The sequence below is a fragment of the Phalacrocorax aristotelis genome, chromosome 1, assembly GCF_949628215.1.
Source record: "Phalacrocorax aristotelis chromosome 1, bGulAri2.1, whole genome shotgun sequence".
In the NCBI taxonomy this organism is placed as follows: domain Eukaryota; kingdom Metazoa; phylum Chordata; class Aves; order Suliformes; family Phalacrocoracidae; genus Phalacrocorax; species Phalacrocorax aristotelis.
Window position 1 is genome coordinate 68502715 of NC_134276.1, and position 17308 is coordinate 68520022.

At 39.2% G+C, this 17308-nt stretch overlaps 1 protein-coding gene across 2 annotated transcripts in view; it reads right to left on the bottom strand.

The window, feature by feature from the left end:
- Positions 1-17308, bottom strand: part of RGPD4 (RANBP2 like and GRIP domain containing 4) — a 33680-nt gene that overhangs the window by 14449 nt on the left and 1923 nt on the right. For both annotated transcript variants that reach the window (XM_075092064.1, XM_075092055.1), the window contains exons 2-20: positions 16452-16519; positions 15857-15968; positions 14782-14934; positions 13749-13979; positions 13173-13318; positions 11494-11686; positions 10696-10786; positions 9628-9837; positions 8936-9114; positions 8670-8845; positions 8230-8353; positions 7696-7857; positions 7221-7358; positions 6989-7135; positions 6323-6505; positions 6161-6244; positions 5504-5642; positions 5239-5336; positions 116-4691 (exon numbers count right to left, since the gene is read on the bottom strand). In XM_075092064.1, the coding sequence (XP_074948165.1) occupies positions 116-4691; positions 5239-5336; positions 5504-5642; positions 6161-6244; positions 6323-6505; positions 6989-7135; positions 7221-7358; positions 7696-7857; positions 8230-8353; positions 8670-8845; positions 8936-9114; positions 9628-9837; positions 10696-10786; positions 11494-11686; positions 13173-13318; positions 13749-13979; positions 14782-14934; positions 15857-15968; positions 16452-16519 (7210 nt within the window). The remainder of the gene's footprint in view (positions 1-115; positions 4692-5238; positions 5337-5503; positions 5643-6160; positions 6245-6322; positions 6506-6988; positions 7136-7220; positions 7359-7695; positions 7858-8229; positions 8354-8669; positions 8846-8935; positions 9115-9627; positions 9838-10695; positions 10787-11493; positions 11687-13172; positions 13319-13748; positions 13980-14781; positions 14935-15856; positions 15969-16451; positions 16520-17308) is intronic.

Genomic DNA, 17308 nt, shown 5'->3' on the forward strand with positions numbered 1-17308 from the left:
CATGAGAAACTGAAAAGAACTACATGCTAACAAGACAAAGAGTAATAAATAGCATAAAGATGACTGCTTAAGAAGTTGTACATTTGAATACATTACTAGTTCAACTGACACTCACCTTTTTCCAGAATTCTAAATGAGAAGTTAGAGGGTCCATCTTGTGTTGATGTAGACAAGTTGTCTACCTTGCTGTCCAGAGGCTTCTGAGAAGTACTAGAGCTTTTTGGTGGTTCAGAGACTTCTGGTTCTTTTTCCACTGTGTTCTGAGATGTTGGAGTATCGTATTCACTCTTCCTTGGAGGGTTAAAGCTGAAGCCAAAGAGAGAACCAGTGGCTGAAGTATTTCCAAAAGTGAATGTCTTCGACTTTTCATTACTGAAAATGCTCTTGACAGATTCAGATCCAAATACAAACTTTGGAGGAGAAACCACTGTTTTTGTTGGTGTTTCAGAAGTGTTTGACACCTCTGTGACCTCTACAGTTACATCAGAAGTATCATCACCATGGCTGAGGTCAGTTCTTTCTCTGGTAGTTTCTTCTAGTACAGCTACAGCATTTTTACCACATGGAGATTCCTTCGGCGTATTGGCACGAGAAGAAAGAGGTGTTATCAGGGTCTCTCTCTCTTGGGCATGCTTTGCTTCATCAAAAATTTGCTTAAACGAGTCTGCAACATCTTGCAGCTTGAATCGCACGGCTAGAAGTTCTACTTTCCTTTCCCCATCTGCAAAGTCACACGCAGTCCACACCCATGCTCTATCAGATCCTTTCATTTGTTGCATATTCATATCTGGTGTTATCCTATGATTGGCACAGAGTTTTAGTACCTGGTCCCTTCTCATTACTATACGGACTTGTTTGTTGTCATAGTTCTGCAATATCTTGATATCCCCGATACCTCTCTCTTTCCACTGATTGGCATCTTTGTCGTATCTATAAAGCTTGGCTCTGTGACTGAAGACAACTTGCTCGTTTTCCTCACCACTGGTCACTTCCACCAGGTCAGGCAGAGGTACCACAGGTTCAAAGTACTGCCCATCTCTCTCTTCTTCTTGAGTAACATCAGAATCTTCATCTGTGCCTACTGATGTTCTGCTCTGGTTCTGCTTAGCAGGAGATTTGGATGGACTCAAGGCAGATTTAAAGCTGAAACTGAAACCTGTGGTAGACTCTCCAAATCTAAACAGATTTTTCCTTACAGGGCTACTTGCAAGAGGTGATGCATATACAGAACTACCTACACTATCGTCCAATGCTTCTTCACGCAAGTCATAGTTATCCCATTCCAGAGTAGGCCCAGTACTTTCAGCATGTGGCTTTATAACCAGATCAGAAGTACTGCTGGCACAGGCAGGGTTTACATTTTCCTCTTCTGAAAGTTTAGTTTTGTCATCTGTCAGAAACGTTTTGAGATCTTTTAAGCCACACTTCATTTCTTCTGCTTTCTGTATAAGTTGAGCTGTCCTACCTGTATCAACAAGTTTATGGGGTGTCTGCAGTGGTATATCTAGTAGTATCCTCTGACATTCTTCAAACTTCTGTTTGAACTCCTCAGCCTGCTCTGGTGTCTTAAATTTTGCTGCCAGATGTTCCAACTTTGCATCACCATCAGAGAAGTCATTGGCCATCCACATCCATGCTTTGTCCGAGCCAGACAGCTGTTTCAAGTTCATTGTTGTTGTTATCCAGTGATTTGCACACACCTTCAGTACCTGCTCACGCCGCATTAGTATCCTTACTTTGCCATTAACTTCATTTTTAAGAATCTTCAGGTTGCCTACCCCACGTTCTTTCCACTGGCTTGTTTCTGGATCAAACCTGAACAGCTTTACTCTTTGGGAATATAACACTTTCTCATCTTCCTCTCCTGTAAATGGTTCTACTTTTTCAGGCATCTGAACTATAGGTTCAAAATGGATATCATCGCTATCTTCTGTCTTATACACATCATCATCCTTCTCACCAAGGTCAGCAGATGTGTTTGCTTTGTGATCTATTTTAGAGTCCTGCGAAGAAAACAGCTTTTCACCTGCACGTGAAAAGCCTTTGAAGTTAGGGTCTTTTTTGCCAAACTGAAAGCCTTCCTCGGGAATACTTTTTGCAAGCTCAGCAAAAGTGCTGCTATTTTGCCCAAAACCAAAGTCACCTTTCTCCTTATTTGCCACTTCTTGAAATGGGAATGTAATTCCGCTATCTGAAGGCAGCTCCTTTTTGTCTTTTTCATCAACGGTTTTTAAGCCACCAGTTGTAGACTCCTTGGATGGCGCATCTTTCTTCGAGGTATTTTTACTAGGCTCCTGTATGCCAAATTTAAATCCGCCTTCACCCACTGGCACTGAAAAGTTAAATCCTTCCTTTGCAGACTTAGCTTCAGTATCAGAAGGAATCTGAAATGTAAACAATGTCTTGCCTGGCTCCACATGACCAAACTTAATGCCCTTTTCTAAGAAATCACACTTAAAGCCTGTTTCTAACTGTTCAGATAATTTACTTTTCAAGCCAAAAGTAGGAGTTGATGGAGCATCACCAGCAGGCTTACTAGATGGATTTGGTGTTTGGCTGGCTACATAGGCTGGTGAAGAACCTTCATTCCTCACGAGACAAGTACTACAATCCCACTGCCCTTCCTTTTTAGCAAAAAGCCCTTCGAATCCATTTTTCTGCGGCTTACTTGCATCAGGAACAGAACCAAACCTGGCAGCTGGGGATGCCTGAACAGTAGTTATAGGCACGCTTGATTGACTTTGTGAGTTAGGATTCTGACAAGGACGGCAGTTCGCATCTTTTGCTTCATTTTGGACCAGGCATACAGAGCAGTCCGACTGACCTTCTTTTTTAGAAAAGGCAGTTCCCAAGTCATTTTGAATACCTGTTGGAACAGTTGCCTGGCCAAGTTTAAAGGATGTTTGTTGACCAGATACCGCTGTAGTAGTTTTGTTTGGATTCTGGCAGGCAATACACTTGGAGGCAGTGGGTTCATTTCTTACTGAACAGACAGTGCAGTCCCACTGACCTTCCTTTTTAGCAAAGGCAGATCCAAAATTATCCTGCAGAGTGTTACCATTGGCTTTGAAACTTGTGACAGAGTCAGTTAATGGGGTGCCATGTGCTTCCCACGTATCTGGATTTGGACTTTGACATGACACACAATTCTTTGCAGTTGCTTCATTTGGAATTAAACAAGTTTTACACTCCCACTGATCCTTCTTCAAGAGATGCTGCCTAAATCCAACACCAGAAGACGTTTGTAGGGCTTCCTTTCCAAGTGAAAAAGTGGTAGGGCCAGATGCAGTTGATGTAGCTGTAACGCTGCCTTTGCTATCAGTCTCACTGCCCACCCCATCTTTTGGGAACTGAAAGCCAAAGTTCGGGGTCCCAGAAAGCGATCTGCTAGGCTCCTTGATGTCCTGATTTGTTGTTTCTCTTGCGGTCCCACTACTCTGAGCCACGGATGTGTCAATATTTGATCCCAAGGTTTTTAAAATCTTCTGTGACTCCTCAAACTTACTTTTGAACAGCATTGCTTCCTCAGGTGTTTTAAATCTAATTGCAAGCTGTTCTGGTTTTGGCAACTCATCTGCATAATCTAAAGCGTGCCATACAAATGACTTATCTGATCCAGCATTTGGAGTTAATTTCATATCAGTATTTATGTAGTGATTTGCACAGATTTTCAGCACTTGGTCCCGTCTCATTAAGAGACGAAATTTACCAGATACTTTATGTTTCAGTATTTTCACATTTCCAATACCCCTTTCTTTCCATTCTTTAGATTCTGCATCAAAACGAAAGAGCTTGGCTCTGTTGCAGAAGAATTCTTCTTCATCTTCCTCACCTGTCTTTACTTCAATCTTGTCAGGGAGCGGCACCACAGGATCAAAATGAGGACCATCATCATCTTCATCTCCACCATGGATGCTTCCTCCCTCTGTTTCATGACTTCTATTGGCCAAATCTGAATTTGAAGTCATAAACAGAGGCTTGCTTGGTTCTTGGACACTAAACATATCAGTCTTCTCAAAACCCAGGTTTTTGTGTGCATTTTGACCTATGCTTTCTCTAAAAGAGATACTTGGAATACGTTTATCACCAAAACTGAAGACACTTCTTTGACTATTTGTGTGATCATTAACTGGTTTTTGTTTGACATATCTATCATCCTGTAATGGCTTGTCAGATGTCAGAAGACCCAAGAGGCTTTCACTGCTATTAAAAGCTGTGTTACCAGGCTGTGTTGCAACCTGAAGAGAAGAAAAGGTAAAGTCTCCATCATTAGACTTGAAGTTAGTGTTGAATTTAAAAGTTGTTGGCTGACTCGACTGTGCTGGTGTTGGCAGAGGTGTTTTTGCTCCTTCTGCTGTTCCTGGCTGTCCCAATTTAGATTTTGGAAAGTCTATCACTTTTGATTCTGCAGGCTTTAAAGCTGGTGGTGCAACTGAAGGCTTTGTGAAATAACCTGGTTCAGGCAATGGTGGATTTGTGCTTGCTGGTGGAACGCTGTAATTGTAGTAATCGTCACACTCATTAGGGGAAATGAGTCTAGTAGCAGGAGGATCAAAACGCAGGGGAGTGCCATATATTTCTTGAGAAAACATACAAGCAGAAGTGTTTTGCAGAGGCGGCGTATGCATCGGTTGTTGATAAGCATATATATGTTGCTGAGGTGTAAGTCGGTTCATGCCATAGACAGGAGCCTAAAGAAAAAGCAGAAAGTAACTGCTTTGCTTGTTATGGTAGCATAGAGGACAAAGTCTTACTGTGCTGAAGTCCACATAACATGTACTCTTAAAAGCAGGGCATACTTTCAGATGAGTTTAAATGTAAACTAATTTCAACTTATTTTAAACTGATTAGTTTAAGTCTTTAAGGGCATCTGAAAACAAGCGTTGAAAGAGGGGCACAAGATGAATGGGTTGGCTTTTTATGAAAAAAAGCCTTGAAAACCCCATTCTCTTGCCATCTGCTTTGAGGGGGTGAGAGTGTGTGTGTGTAATGCTATCACGCATACCCTGTAGGGCGCATGTACTAACATATTACAGACATTAGTAGCTTTTCCTCCCAAACCCCACATCCCAAAAATCAGGCAGGAAGATAAATTACCAGTTTATCCCTAGCAGTCCAAGTTTACCAAATACCATATAAGGAACTGCAATTACATCCAGCTACATACAGAAACAAAAAAAAAAGCAGTAGTTTTCAGTAATCATTGGAAGTAGCTTAAGTGGACAGATTTGTTCTCACCTTTGTTGGTGTCACATTGGTTGCGGCAGTTCTTAGAAGGTACTGAGAGTTATAGGCAGGTGACTGACTGTAGTAAACAGATGGGCCAGTGGTCGCAACTGAAAATGAACAGCAGGAAAACAGTTTATACTTTTATTTTCTGTTGTTGTTTTCTTCAATGGACTCTCCCAAGCAGTTTAATTATAAAACATTAAAACATTTCTCCAATATTTTCAAAATTCTTGTTTATTTAAGTGTTTAGATAAAAGATTCAGCAGCGACTTACCTGTTAATGGAGCTTCATGAAGATTTTGTGCTCTCTGATAACCCTCCGACATTGTATCTGTTCCATAGCTTTCAGCAGGCCACCGATGTGATGATGCATTTGAGTTGGAATTATTAAGTTTCATTTCTTGCATTTCATTCTGTCAAGACATTGTGCCGAGAGTATAAGTGTATATTACACAGGTATTTGTAGAAGAAAACATAAGGAACGGTGTCTACCCTTTTGCTTTTTAAAAGCATGTTCATGGTTGGAAAACAAAACCAGATGCATTAAGAGATACCTCCCAGAATCATTCATGATCTGTTCATGCAGTACAAAGTGCTAAGACTGTGTTCTAAAGCCAGAAAAAAAAAAAAAAACCAACCAACCCAACAAAACAAACCTCAGCCAAGTGGATGAGAACCAAGCTGATGAAAGCAGAACTCTTTCTGCATACAGTCCTTAGAAGGGCTTCCTCTGCACCCCCTGGCCAAGAGGTTTTTAAGCAAAAAAAATTTACTCTTGCACTCATTTTAAGCAGATATTTACAGAAGTTAATTCCACTGATTTAAGTAGTAGTCTAGGAACCGTAAGGTAGCCCATGCTATTATCACTAAGTCTTTACCATAACTAAAAGGCCAACTGTTCTTCACTGAATATGGTGACAAAATTGTTTACCTTTAAAGCTTCCACTTGCTGACAGATCATTTGAAGTATAGTTCTGTGATCTTCTGCCCACTGAGGAGGAGTTTTGGGAGAAAACTAAAAAAAAGTTAATTGAATCTTGTGAGTTTTTATTCAAACATAACAATTCCCTGAAACAATAGCTGGCTAATATACCTTGTAGCTCTTGGTTGGTGAAAGACAGAACTTGGTTGGTGATGGAGTGGAATGTTTCATCTCTGAATCTACACCCTGTGACAGACCATTTCTGAAGGCAAGACTTCCCTCTTCACCATTCTCGCCAAGTTCCTGGATCACTGTATCCAGCATTTCCCTCACAGTCTCAATAGACACCGGCAGCTAGAAAGTTATTTGAAACATGAGTCACAATTGCAATTCTCCCTCAGAGCAAGAGAGACTACATTCAGAATTCCAGCTGAACAATTCACAAGGCTTTTGTTACACAAATACTCTTTTTTCAGCAAAGCTCTAGATCTGTTATGATTGGTGTAAGAAAACAATTCATACAAGCATTAATTCTATTTTTTCAAATTATCAACCTCTATAAAGAGATAGTGGCAAAAGCTGTTTATTTTAAAGCTTTAATCCACACAGTGGTCAGACTGTTCCATGATCTGTTAAGTTACAGCAGTTACCCAGAGTTTACCAACCCGCTGATGTTAAGCAAGTTTTTTTATTTGTCTGAGCAAAGAAATAAGTTTAACTTGACTTAACATAAAGCTTGGTCTAAAAAAAGCTAACACAAATGCAAACTTTCATTTTGAAACAGTAACCAAAGCTAATGCATCTCTGGAAGCAAGTTTTAAAGCAAAAATTACTTACTTTCTCAGTTACAGACATATCCAAGGAGCTTTCCTCAATGATCTTCATTAGATAATGCTTGCTTTTAAGAAGACAGGTTTTGCGTTCTTCTTGTTCTTCTGGCAGCATGGCATCATTTTCAATCTCTTCTGCCTTTCTTTGGAAGATCTAAAGAATAGAATGCAGATCAAGATCAGTCAGAAGCAACTGAATAATGCAAAGCATTTCAGGATAATGCAATTTATAAACTTACCACAGCAAGATTCCAGTATGAAACTACGTTCTTAATAGCTTCAAATGCTAACAGCGCATCATCAGTTTTGCCATCGACTGCATCCAACATTGCAAATGCTATACGTGCCTCTTCTTCATATGCTGCAACCTGAAAGACCTGCAAAAAGGAAGTGAAAGGCAACTCATATCTAACAATAGAATGACACACCCATTATTTTTCTTACTATAATACAGGGAAAATACTTTTTAAAGAAAGTTGGTACCAAGGGTGTTCAGTGCCTTCCAATCATACAACTTTATTCTGGCCTGTAAAACTGTGTGTAAGGAGATTCCCCCCCCCCTAATCAGACACCGATATTACCAAATCTCATCGTTAATAGTTTTACAGTAATAACAACATGAGTTGTACAATGCAGAGAAAAAAAATCTCACAGTTGTGTAAGTTTCTGACATAAAGCCTCTCTTACTTCAGCCTTGGCTTAGTCAATCTGTACCTGAATGTCTACACTATGGAAGTGTTTGAAGAGAGGATCAGTAGGTTCAGGAATACTCCTCCTCTTTTTTACAGTTTCCAGCATAGGCAAAACTTTTTTCCAGTAGTAGACACTTCGTCCAATGTATTCCTTCTGGTCATAGAATGAGTTAAGGCTAATACCCTGGTGAAGGAGAGGGAATAGAAGCACGTGTTATTTAAAAAAAAATTAAGTCAAACTGCTATTCATACATATCCTTCTCCTGTTCTTCTTGAACAGTTTCAAGAGTGCTTCTTTGACATAAGAGATAAACCCGGGGGGGTTTATCTCAAGAACTACGTAAAGTAACATACATGTAGAAAATCACACTACAGTTAAAGACAGAGTACTTTACAGGGTGACAAGAGCAACTAATTTGCCTGAAAAAATGAGAACTTATTGTTGAGAATTGCTGTTCAGCTCTTTTTCCTCTCTCTGGCTGTTTATTATAGTTTGGAAAATAAAAAGAGAAAAACACCTCTGGATTCTACATAGTTAAAAATAATTTCAGCTTACTGTTTTTTGCAGGCTTTTTGCCCAGTGTATAATTAAGGCAGGTTGAAGACCATGCTTCTCCAGTGTTCGCAGAGTACTTATTCCATGCTGTACAATAAGCCTCAGTTTTGCTGCCGTTCCCGGTCTGAATATCAGAAGAAACATTCCTTGATTAGTACTCTATTTTTTTCATCTGCTCACATGTCATTTGCTTGATGAATATAGCCTGCAGTTTTAGTCCTAATCTGCCTCTATTTTAGAAATGCATTGTTAGAAATGAAACTTCCATTTTTAGAGATCTTTCAAGCGTACCAAGTCCCTACTACAAAGCAGCCTTCAATGTCCAAAATATGTCAAAAAAATATTTAATTTTACAAGAATCTATTAGGACCAGTCCAAGCTGCTGCAGCAGAAGCTGCCTAAAGGCTTGATCAAATATTTCCAAACTGAGAAAGCCTTACGTTGTTTTCCTCTGAATAAGAGTACGAACAGCATCCCACCAGGATCTTTGCTTTTCGGTATAGAGCTGTTTGCAGACTGGCAATGGTGAGAATTGCGGCTGATGTGCACCGTAGTGAGAATTAAACTTCTCTTGCAATTGTAAGTTGCTCGTGAATACCACTCCGAGTAGAAATACCTGGTTTTTGTAAAAATAAATAAGTAAAAGGTATGAAACACAAACACCTAAATTGTATAGTACATTTAAGAACTTGGAAAGTTTACTTACCTCAAGGTCCAATAGGCAAATGGATTCAGGAGCATCTGTCTCAAGTCTTGATGTTTCTTGGGGCAAGTGAAAAAGCTGTTTTAGCCATTTGCGCATTGGGGGTAAGACTGACATAAAGTTCCACTGCAAGCCAAGCCACACAAGGTGCTGGAGACTGCCGTTGTGCATTCGAACAGCACCTATGCAAAAAACAAAGTTGGATGCGGATGTCAACTTCCCGTAAGTCAGCAAGACTTGTATCTGATCAAAGCCGGGTTTCACATTTCACTGTGTCAGAGCAGCCAAAGATACCTGGCAGATCAATGAGCATCAAGATCCCAACTTTCACTTATGAAAGATTATAAGCTTCAAATTAGCCAAACATATCAAGGAGACAGTTCATCTGAGTGCTCAAGCCATCAACCCCTTAAGCTTCTGAGGGGGTGACTCTCAGATTTCCTTTCTCTTCCATCCTCACCATATTCAGTCCAATAGGTGACTATTTCCAGCAAACCTATTTACCTCTCCAAAATCTTTAAGGAATTATTCAAGAAGCACTTCTTTACTTTGCAATGAAGTCTAAGTCTTGCCTACATTAGGGCAGCTTTGGACAGCTATTCCAGGTATTTGTCTTCTGTTTCAATATGAAGTATTTGTAGAAGAGCTTCTGGTACAGAAAGTTGTGCTGAGTTTCAGCAAGTAACACCTCTTACCAATATCATATTTATTAAGTTCCACTTGCACTGGTGCTTGTGTACTGACATTTCCAATATCATCTGTGCCAATAAAAGATCTCTCTCTGGAAGCTCCGCTCTCAAACAGGCTATCAAACAATGTAAACAAACCACTCTTGTTTGCAAAAGATTCCACAATCTCTTTAAAGAAGTCTTGCTTGCCATGGCTTAAGTTCAGCAGCATATGACCTAGAAAACAAAAATATCGCTTCACATAAAGCAGTGAACACAAGGAAAGTAGTATTTGATACACTGGACTGTTCTCGCTACCAAAGGCTGGGTGGGAATCAGGATTTCCCCTTATGAAACTTACAGGTTGTGATTTCTCCCTGTAATTAGGTCAGTGTTTCAGCACATAGGCTTTCCAAGCTTTTATTGACAACAATCACAAGGCATTTGTAAATCCAGTTCTTCAGGAAAAACAAAGCCAACCCATTGTTACTATTCTAGGGACACTGCAACTGCCCTTAAAATAAGCAGCTATAATGCAAGTAGCAGCCTGTCTTATCAAAGGCCATTCTGAAACAATTGGACCTGATGCCTAGCGGGTTTGTTTGCTTTCATCTAGGCCCTGCAAGAGTTTGTAGACTGAAAAACTGCCTATACTTAGCAGCAAAAAGGGAAAGTTGATGAACAAGTAAGAGGATGGAAAGGACAGGGAAACGCCAATATTTTATTTTCCTCTTGGGTCTAACAATATTTGCAAAATAGTTCCAGCAGGCAGAAGCCATTTACAGTAGATTAAGAGACCATAAAAGTTAAATTCCATCTTGGTATGCTGAAGAGGCAAAAAGGGGGAAAAACAAACACACTTGGGAAAAAAGAAAGAAGAGAACACACTCTACTAGCATGCTAAAGAGAAGAAAAAAAACTTTGTCAGGATCAAACTACTGTTTAGTTTTACATATGTAGCCAGAATCTAGAAGGTTCTATTGGATATTGAAGTGCTAACATTACATTTCAAGATAACAACTGTGTTCTTTAACAAACTGCTTAGCTCTTAAAGTGACTATCTCTAAGATAGAACTACGTAGCTATTTTCATTACCAGACTGGCTTTTTCGATCACAGGCCAACATTTCTAGCACATCTTGTCCATTTTGATCCCCCTTTATTAGTTTTGACTTTGGTTTAGGAACCTGTTGAAATAAGGAGAGAATTGTTACAGCTTTTTCACAATAAGAACAGATCATTTAGTGTTAAGAATTAAGAAACAAGCTTCTTTTTAGCATTAGAAAACTACAGGAAAAAAACCATGTAATTAATTCTGAAGGTACTATGGCACATACCCCAGGGTGAGAGAGGGGGCAGGGAATCCACCCAAAACACACAAAACCCCGAGGCAGGCAATTATAGCTATTGCAAGTAACATGAAACACACAAGAGCAAGTAATATCTGGAATGCAAGCAGTGGCATAAAAAGGACAATCAATTTTCCTTCATAAGGCAAAGAACTAAGCTTGATTTTTCAGTTCTGCTGTCTACACAGCAACTATATAGGAACTATTCAGTTCATCCCCCTTCCTCCCTATAGCAATAAGCCTAATACTTAACATATGTGTTCAGCTGTATTACAGAAATGGAATATCCTGTAGGAAAGAAACTCACTAACCTAGCATCAGGTTATTTTGACAAGGGAAACAGCTGAAGATACAGTTTCACACTATTCATGTCATTTGAAACCTTTTAAAGAATTGTGAAAGAGCAGGGTTTGGTGAGTGAGGAGGGAGTCTTTCCCTAGGCACACAAACACTAGTTCCTCTCAGGAATACAGGAGCTCAACACACACAGCAAGAACACTTCAAGAATGGCATCAACTAAAGGCATAAACTGAAAAACTACTTACCTGGAAACTTATCAGATAACACAATGCTGCTAGCTCACACACAACTCTCCACTGTGCCTCGTTGTGTTGCGCCATTTTCAGTAGCAAAGTTCCAGCATGCATGTATAGCTGCCCTTTCATTTCCACAAAGGTACGAGACAACTCATCAGCCCCATTCACATATGGTTTCACTGACTGAAGCACACGATCAAAGCTGAAATGTAGAGAAGACTCTGTTTAGACCGAGTCCTGGCAAAAAGCTATAGCAGATGCTTTTGGTTGTTGGCTGTGAAACAAGTAACTTCATAAGTCAATGGTTAGTAGTACCAGCTCTGTTGCTTAAGCCTTAGCTGCACTAGGAAGTACAATAATTATCTCAAACACCCAAAGCTCTCCACTTAGTTTACTGAAATAAAACATACTAATTATTACCTAGGTATTTACAGCCTTTTTCATCACATCTTTGCACAGCTGCTTGCAAAACTATTCTCCCAAACCACGTGGATAAACTTGTTCACTACTGCAGTTTGAGACACATGCAGAAGGCACCAGTCACTGCTCCTCCCTTTCCTTCATTCATCAGAAAGGCCCAATACACAGCTAGAGGCGCTCTTCAAAAAATAGAAGATCCTGCAGAAATTTCAGTAGCTGTAGGCTAGTACATACACAACCCCCACTCAGGGGAGGCTTTCAAGAACACAGTTAAAACACTCTTTCAATTATTGGACAAAACTATAATGGCATTGCTATAACCTGGAGCTGCTTCAGATGTAATCACCTTGAAAGGCTCTAATACAGTGGCAGCAGGAAACCCAAGGAGAACAAGAAAACAAACATACTTGGGCATCAAGCATTTCTCATCCATTGCCTGTACTGCTTCAAATACTCATTCAAGATTAACAGCCTGAAGAACAGGCATTGCATAATCAAGGCACAAAGGTAAGTCAATAAAAGCCAGTAAGAAAGGGAAGATAACAGAAAGGAACACAAATCTTAATGAATATATTGACTATAAACATTTTGTACTGCTCTAGGTGTGCCACAGATGATATGCCTTGAAGTCAGCTGGTTTAGCTGGCCCTGTGACACCACCAGTTTTCCCTGAAGCAGTGTTCTTACTGCAAGCGGCTTCCTCCTTCCCAATTACACTATATACCTAAAGTTCCTAATTATTCCAGTATGTGTGATGTTAATTTAGAACAAAATGACCAGGACAAGGCTGATACACAAGAGGTGGGTTTGGGTTTTTTTGTTTTGTGGGGTTTTATTCTGTTTTTTTGTTTGTTTGTTCAGTTGGGTTTTTTTTTTTAATTGCCTGCGAAATTGTGGTTAAACAACTGCTGAAATACAGAACAACATTCTCTTACTGAAGAGAAAGAAGGTACAAAGTTAGTTGACCCAAGATATCGATGAGTCTTCTCCATGGCTGTGTGCTGACTATTCAAACAAGGCTTGCATCTCAGTCAAAAGATAACTTGGGGGTCTTACTGGGTTTGAACCATTCTTAGTGGCTAGTACAGAAAATCACATCTCCCATCCACAAACAAGTCAGGCAGTGAAACTGAAGCTTGGTAGATGTTCTGTGACCCAGAAAAACAAACAACCAAACACCAAGCAAAAAAAACCCCAAATCCAAACAAACACCAAAACCCCCACAACTCTTAGATTTTTTTTCAAGTACAGGAAAGTTAAAACAGTACCTTTCAAGTGCCTCTCTGCATTCCTGAACATCTCTAGAAGAAAGCATCATTTTGACAAAGCTGGAATAGGCCAGCAGATGATCTTTCTTGATAGCTCTCCAGTTATTTTTATCAGACTCCAAGTCTTGTAAAGATTCCAGATATTCCTAAAGAAGAAAGTTCATCACAGGATAAGGAACAGTCATCCTTCCATGCAGGCAAGGGCAGTACTTCTCCAAAAACATATTAGTAGCATTTACTGCATAATCCAGTTTCACAGTTGAGACCTTAACATACTCTTCAGCAGCAAAGTTCCAGGGAACTATTTGCCTGAGCAATTTTATCCCTAATGGAACTGCTGTATCTAACTCAGCTTTTGAAATTAGAAACTCAAGAGCTCTATAAGGCTTAAATTTAGGGAGAAAATTCCAATTAAAAAAACCCAAAAAGTATTTTGTAATTCCACCGGTTTCAGTAGACTTGCATTTGAAGGCGTTAAACCACTTGAGAAATAGCTGTCAGAGTAATGATACTAAGAGAAATAGACCAGTTAAAAAGACAGGAAGGCTATCACAGGATCAAAGTATGATTAAACACCTCAAATGTCTCTACAACACAGGAACACCATTCCAAGCTTGACTGCAAAGGTATTTTCTTCTCTGCCTCCTGGCAATGGAGCACAGCATCTCTTAATCTATTATTTGAACGGTAGAGCGCAACTAGTCTGATGTTTATGTAGACATCATCTGGTCTTGCATAAAGTTCTGATTGAATCAAGTCAAAAAGCTGGTTCCATCCATCTTCACCCTTACAATCCAATAGCTGCTCCTATTAAACATGAAGGCAACATGTTAGTATTTCATTTCCCACATGAGTCTCTTCAGCAACTACAATACCAAACGGTTTTTTTTCCTCCACTATGTAGACTCCCATTACCCAAACTACACTGCTCGTGGTAGCTTTCAGGTATTACATAAAGTTTGATGAAATACTCAAATATTTAAAAATGGAGATAACTGTCAAAGAAGAAAGTCCTCAGAAGAATTTGCCTCTTACCAATGGTAAGCAATGCTTGTCAAACCATTTGGTTCAATGACAGCATACTTAAAACTTTCATGTGGCTGCTGCCTAGCTACACAGAATTAATATACCTGCGCAAAAGTGAGACTGCATGACAGGAAGCATTTACACAGTATTTGAGAGTTACAGACTTTCTCACATCCTGCAGAGTTGATCATAATACAGATTTAAAAACAAAAAAGCAGTGTAAAGGCAAGAAAGCCTGAGTTCACAGGCCTGCTACCTTCCTGCCAGTCTCACAACAGAAAGTTCAAGTAGTGCCTGTCTAGTCCTAACTCCTCAGATGAGATAACTTAACAGTTTCTCAGCATTCTTGAAGAGGATTAACCTTGAAACATTAAAAGAGGTATGAAAGCCTGTAGCTGCAGCTTTCTTGAAAGCTAGACAAAAACACCAGACTGCAAAGAAAGTAACATCCAATAGATTTAGGACTATAGATTCTAAAATAATTTAGCCAGGAAGAGGTTTGCGTGATGTAACATGCAAAAAGTACTCAATCAGATGCTGAAGGTTTCTTAAAGTCACAGAACAAGGGTAATTTGGAATTTACCTTCAACCTGTAAACAGCAGGACTCCCAGGGAAGAGCTTAGCAGCTCTCTCAACCCAGTATTTTGCTCTTCCATCAGTAATATTGTTATTGCACAGTAACTCTGCAATCTTCAATACAAGATCTTTCTGTGTTGGGTTCAACTCCACAGAACGCTAGTTTCCCCCATGCACACACAGGAGGGGAAGAAAAAAAAAAAGTAACTTGATTTTACAATCCATATAGAACAGAAAAGAAAGTTATCCCCTCACAAAGAGACCCAGCTATTCAAATTAATTAGATCTTTCGATATAGAATATATTAAAAAAGCCTTTCTAAATGCCACCACCAGTTTACAGCACTCAGATACAACTGCTGGAATTCAGAAAAGCATAAGAGAAATAATGCAAAAGCCAGCTCCTCTGCATCTACCACCAGTCACTGCTATACACAGGCAGTAGGACTACAAGGACCTCCAGCCAGATGTGGATGCTTTTAAAAAATGAATAGTTAAGACACAGTTTAAGAAGTGTAATAGCACTTCACAGAGCTGTGTTGGCAACCAGACTTCTGAGCACATCATCTCCCTCCCCAAAACTAGAAGGCAGACATTCCGATCAGGAATTTGACATTTATGTGCTTGCCTAATTAAAATTAGATTTGATCCTCCCTTCTGTTCCCACCCCGTCCTAAACCAACCAAACAAAAAACCCACTAGGTCTACAGTCTTCTAGTAGCAACTAGATTCCTACTGTCATCACTGTCCACATTAAGGAATTCTACAACAGCCACAGATCCTTAGTCTAAAAGGCGACATATGACATGGGAAGAATTTAACAGCAGGTAGCACAAAGATCAAGTCCAGAACAAAAAACAAAGATTCAACTTAAAAATATACTACTGAAGCAAGTGATACCAAGTGAAGAATCACCTCTGCCGGATTTCATGTGCTTTCCATTGTCAAATGTGTATAAGTAATATAGTTTTTCCAGGAATATGTTTTCTTCTGTGGGTTTCAGAATGTCCAGCACAGAAGGATTTTAAAAGTCTATTTACAAAGGAATAAAGCAGGACATCAGGGGTCAGTGTAGTCCTTACCTTGTAACACCCAAAAGCTTTTTCTACATTATCCTCAGCTTCATAAATCTGTCCAAGGAATCTGTGTGCTTTGGGATCTCTTTCCTGTACATTGAGGTATGTTGATATATACCTATGGAGGGAGAAAAAAGTCAGTTACTCAACCAATATTTTTCAATAATACTCCCTCCCCTGACCTATAATGGTAACTTAATCTGCCATATGGGAAACACAGATGTATTTTGTTCCAGATACTTTGACTGCACCTTAAAATAAGAAGTAACATTGTTTTACATGTACAGATGCTACTTACTTGCCAGCAAGTATTTCTGTTTATCAAAAAAAGCAGTAGTTCGCAGAAACAGTAAGAACTACATAATACAGCACGAGAAAAAAAAAAGCCATTTCAACCAGAAGTGTTTTTCAGTAACACATAACTAATCTTCTTTTAAGTTGTTGTTTTATAAAGATTTAAATGGCATTCAACACCCACATTTTCTGCTACCTTAAAACAGCATGATATTGATCTTGCTTTCTCTGGTCTACTTCGTAATCATTTAGCTTTTCTCTTATACTGTAGAGAACAGAAAAAACCACACACATCAATGTATGTTACCTTTTAGCAAGTTCATATTCTTTTATTTCAAAATACAGCTTAGCAAAGAGGAATCCTTTCATCGATTTCTGAAGGAGAAAAAACATGACAGACATTTTAGAAGCATGGTACTTTTAAAAGAATTCAAGAAGGTGAGTCTTCTTTTCAACAATGCATAATACTTTTGAATGACTGATTTTGTCAACTGGTTATCAGCCCAAATCCACTCATATTTTAAGGGTTTGTTTTTGAAAGATGCAGGATTAAGAATGAAAAGAGTTGTTACTACAATTGGCAAAGGCTACTAGGCAAAGTAGAGATTACAAGTGAAGCAAGCAACAACCCCTTATGCATGTGGCATTTCATAAACACTTCTGATTAAAGAGAGTGGAAGAAAGGGGTCAGCTACATTTAATCTCTTTTACTGCAATGTAGCAAAGGAAAAAAAATCCTACAAACCAAGAGAGATCTGTCATTTAGCTCTGCTGTACTATACTATCATCAGATACTACTGTTTAAATATACTTATGGAGAACACAATTTCTACCTAAGTCATTCTCAGTTTGGGTAAGAAGTGTATTTATACAGTAGTTTATTTCTGATGTTGCCCACCTAAGATAACTTGAATATACACACTCCATAAGTGAAAGGTTAAACATCTCCAAAGGTATTTCTTGGGGGGTAGAACAAAGAAGCAACAAAAGGAAAGCAAAAAAAACCACACAGAAAGCCAGATGGCAGAAGCACAGACAGGAGGAAAACAGTGAAAGGAATGAGCTGAAGAACTAAGGCACAAGCAAAAATGTGAAGGTAGAAGTAAACCAGACAGAAATTTAAAGCGTGAGCTCCCAGTATCAGTTCAAAAGTAGTTTTGCTTG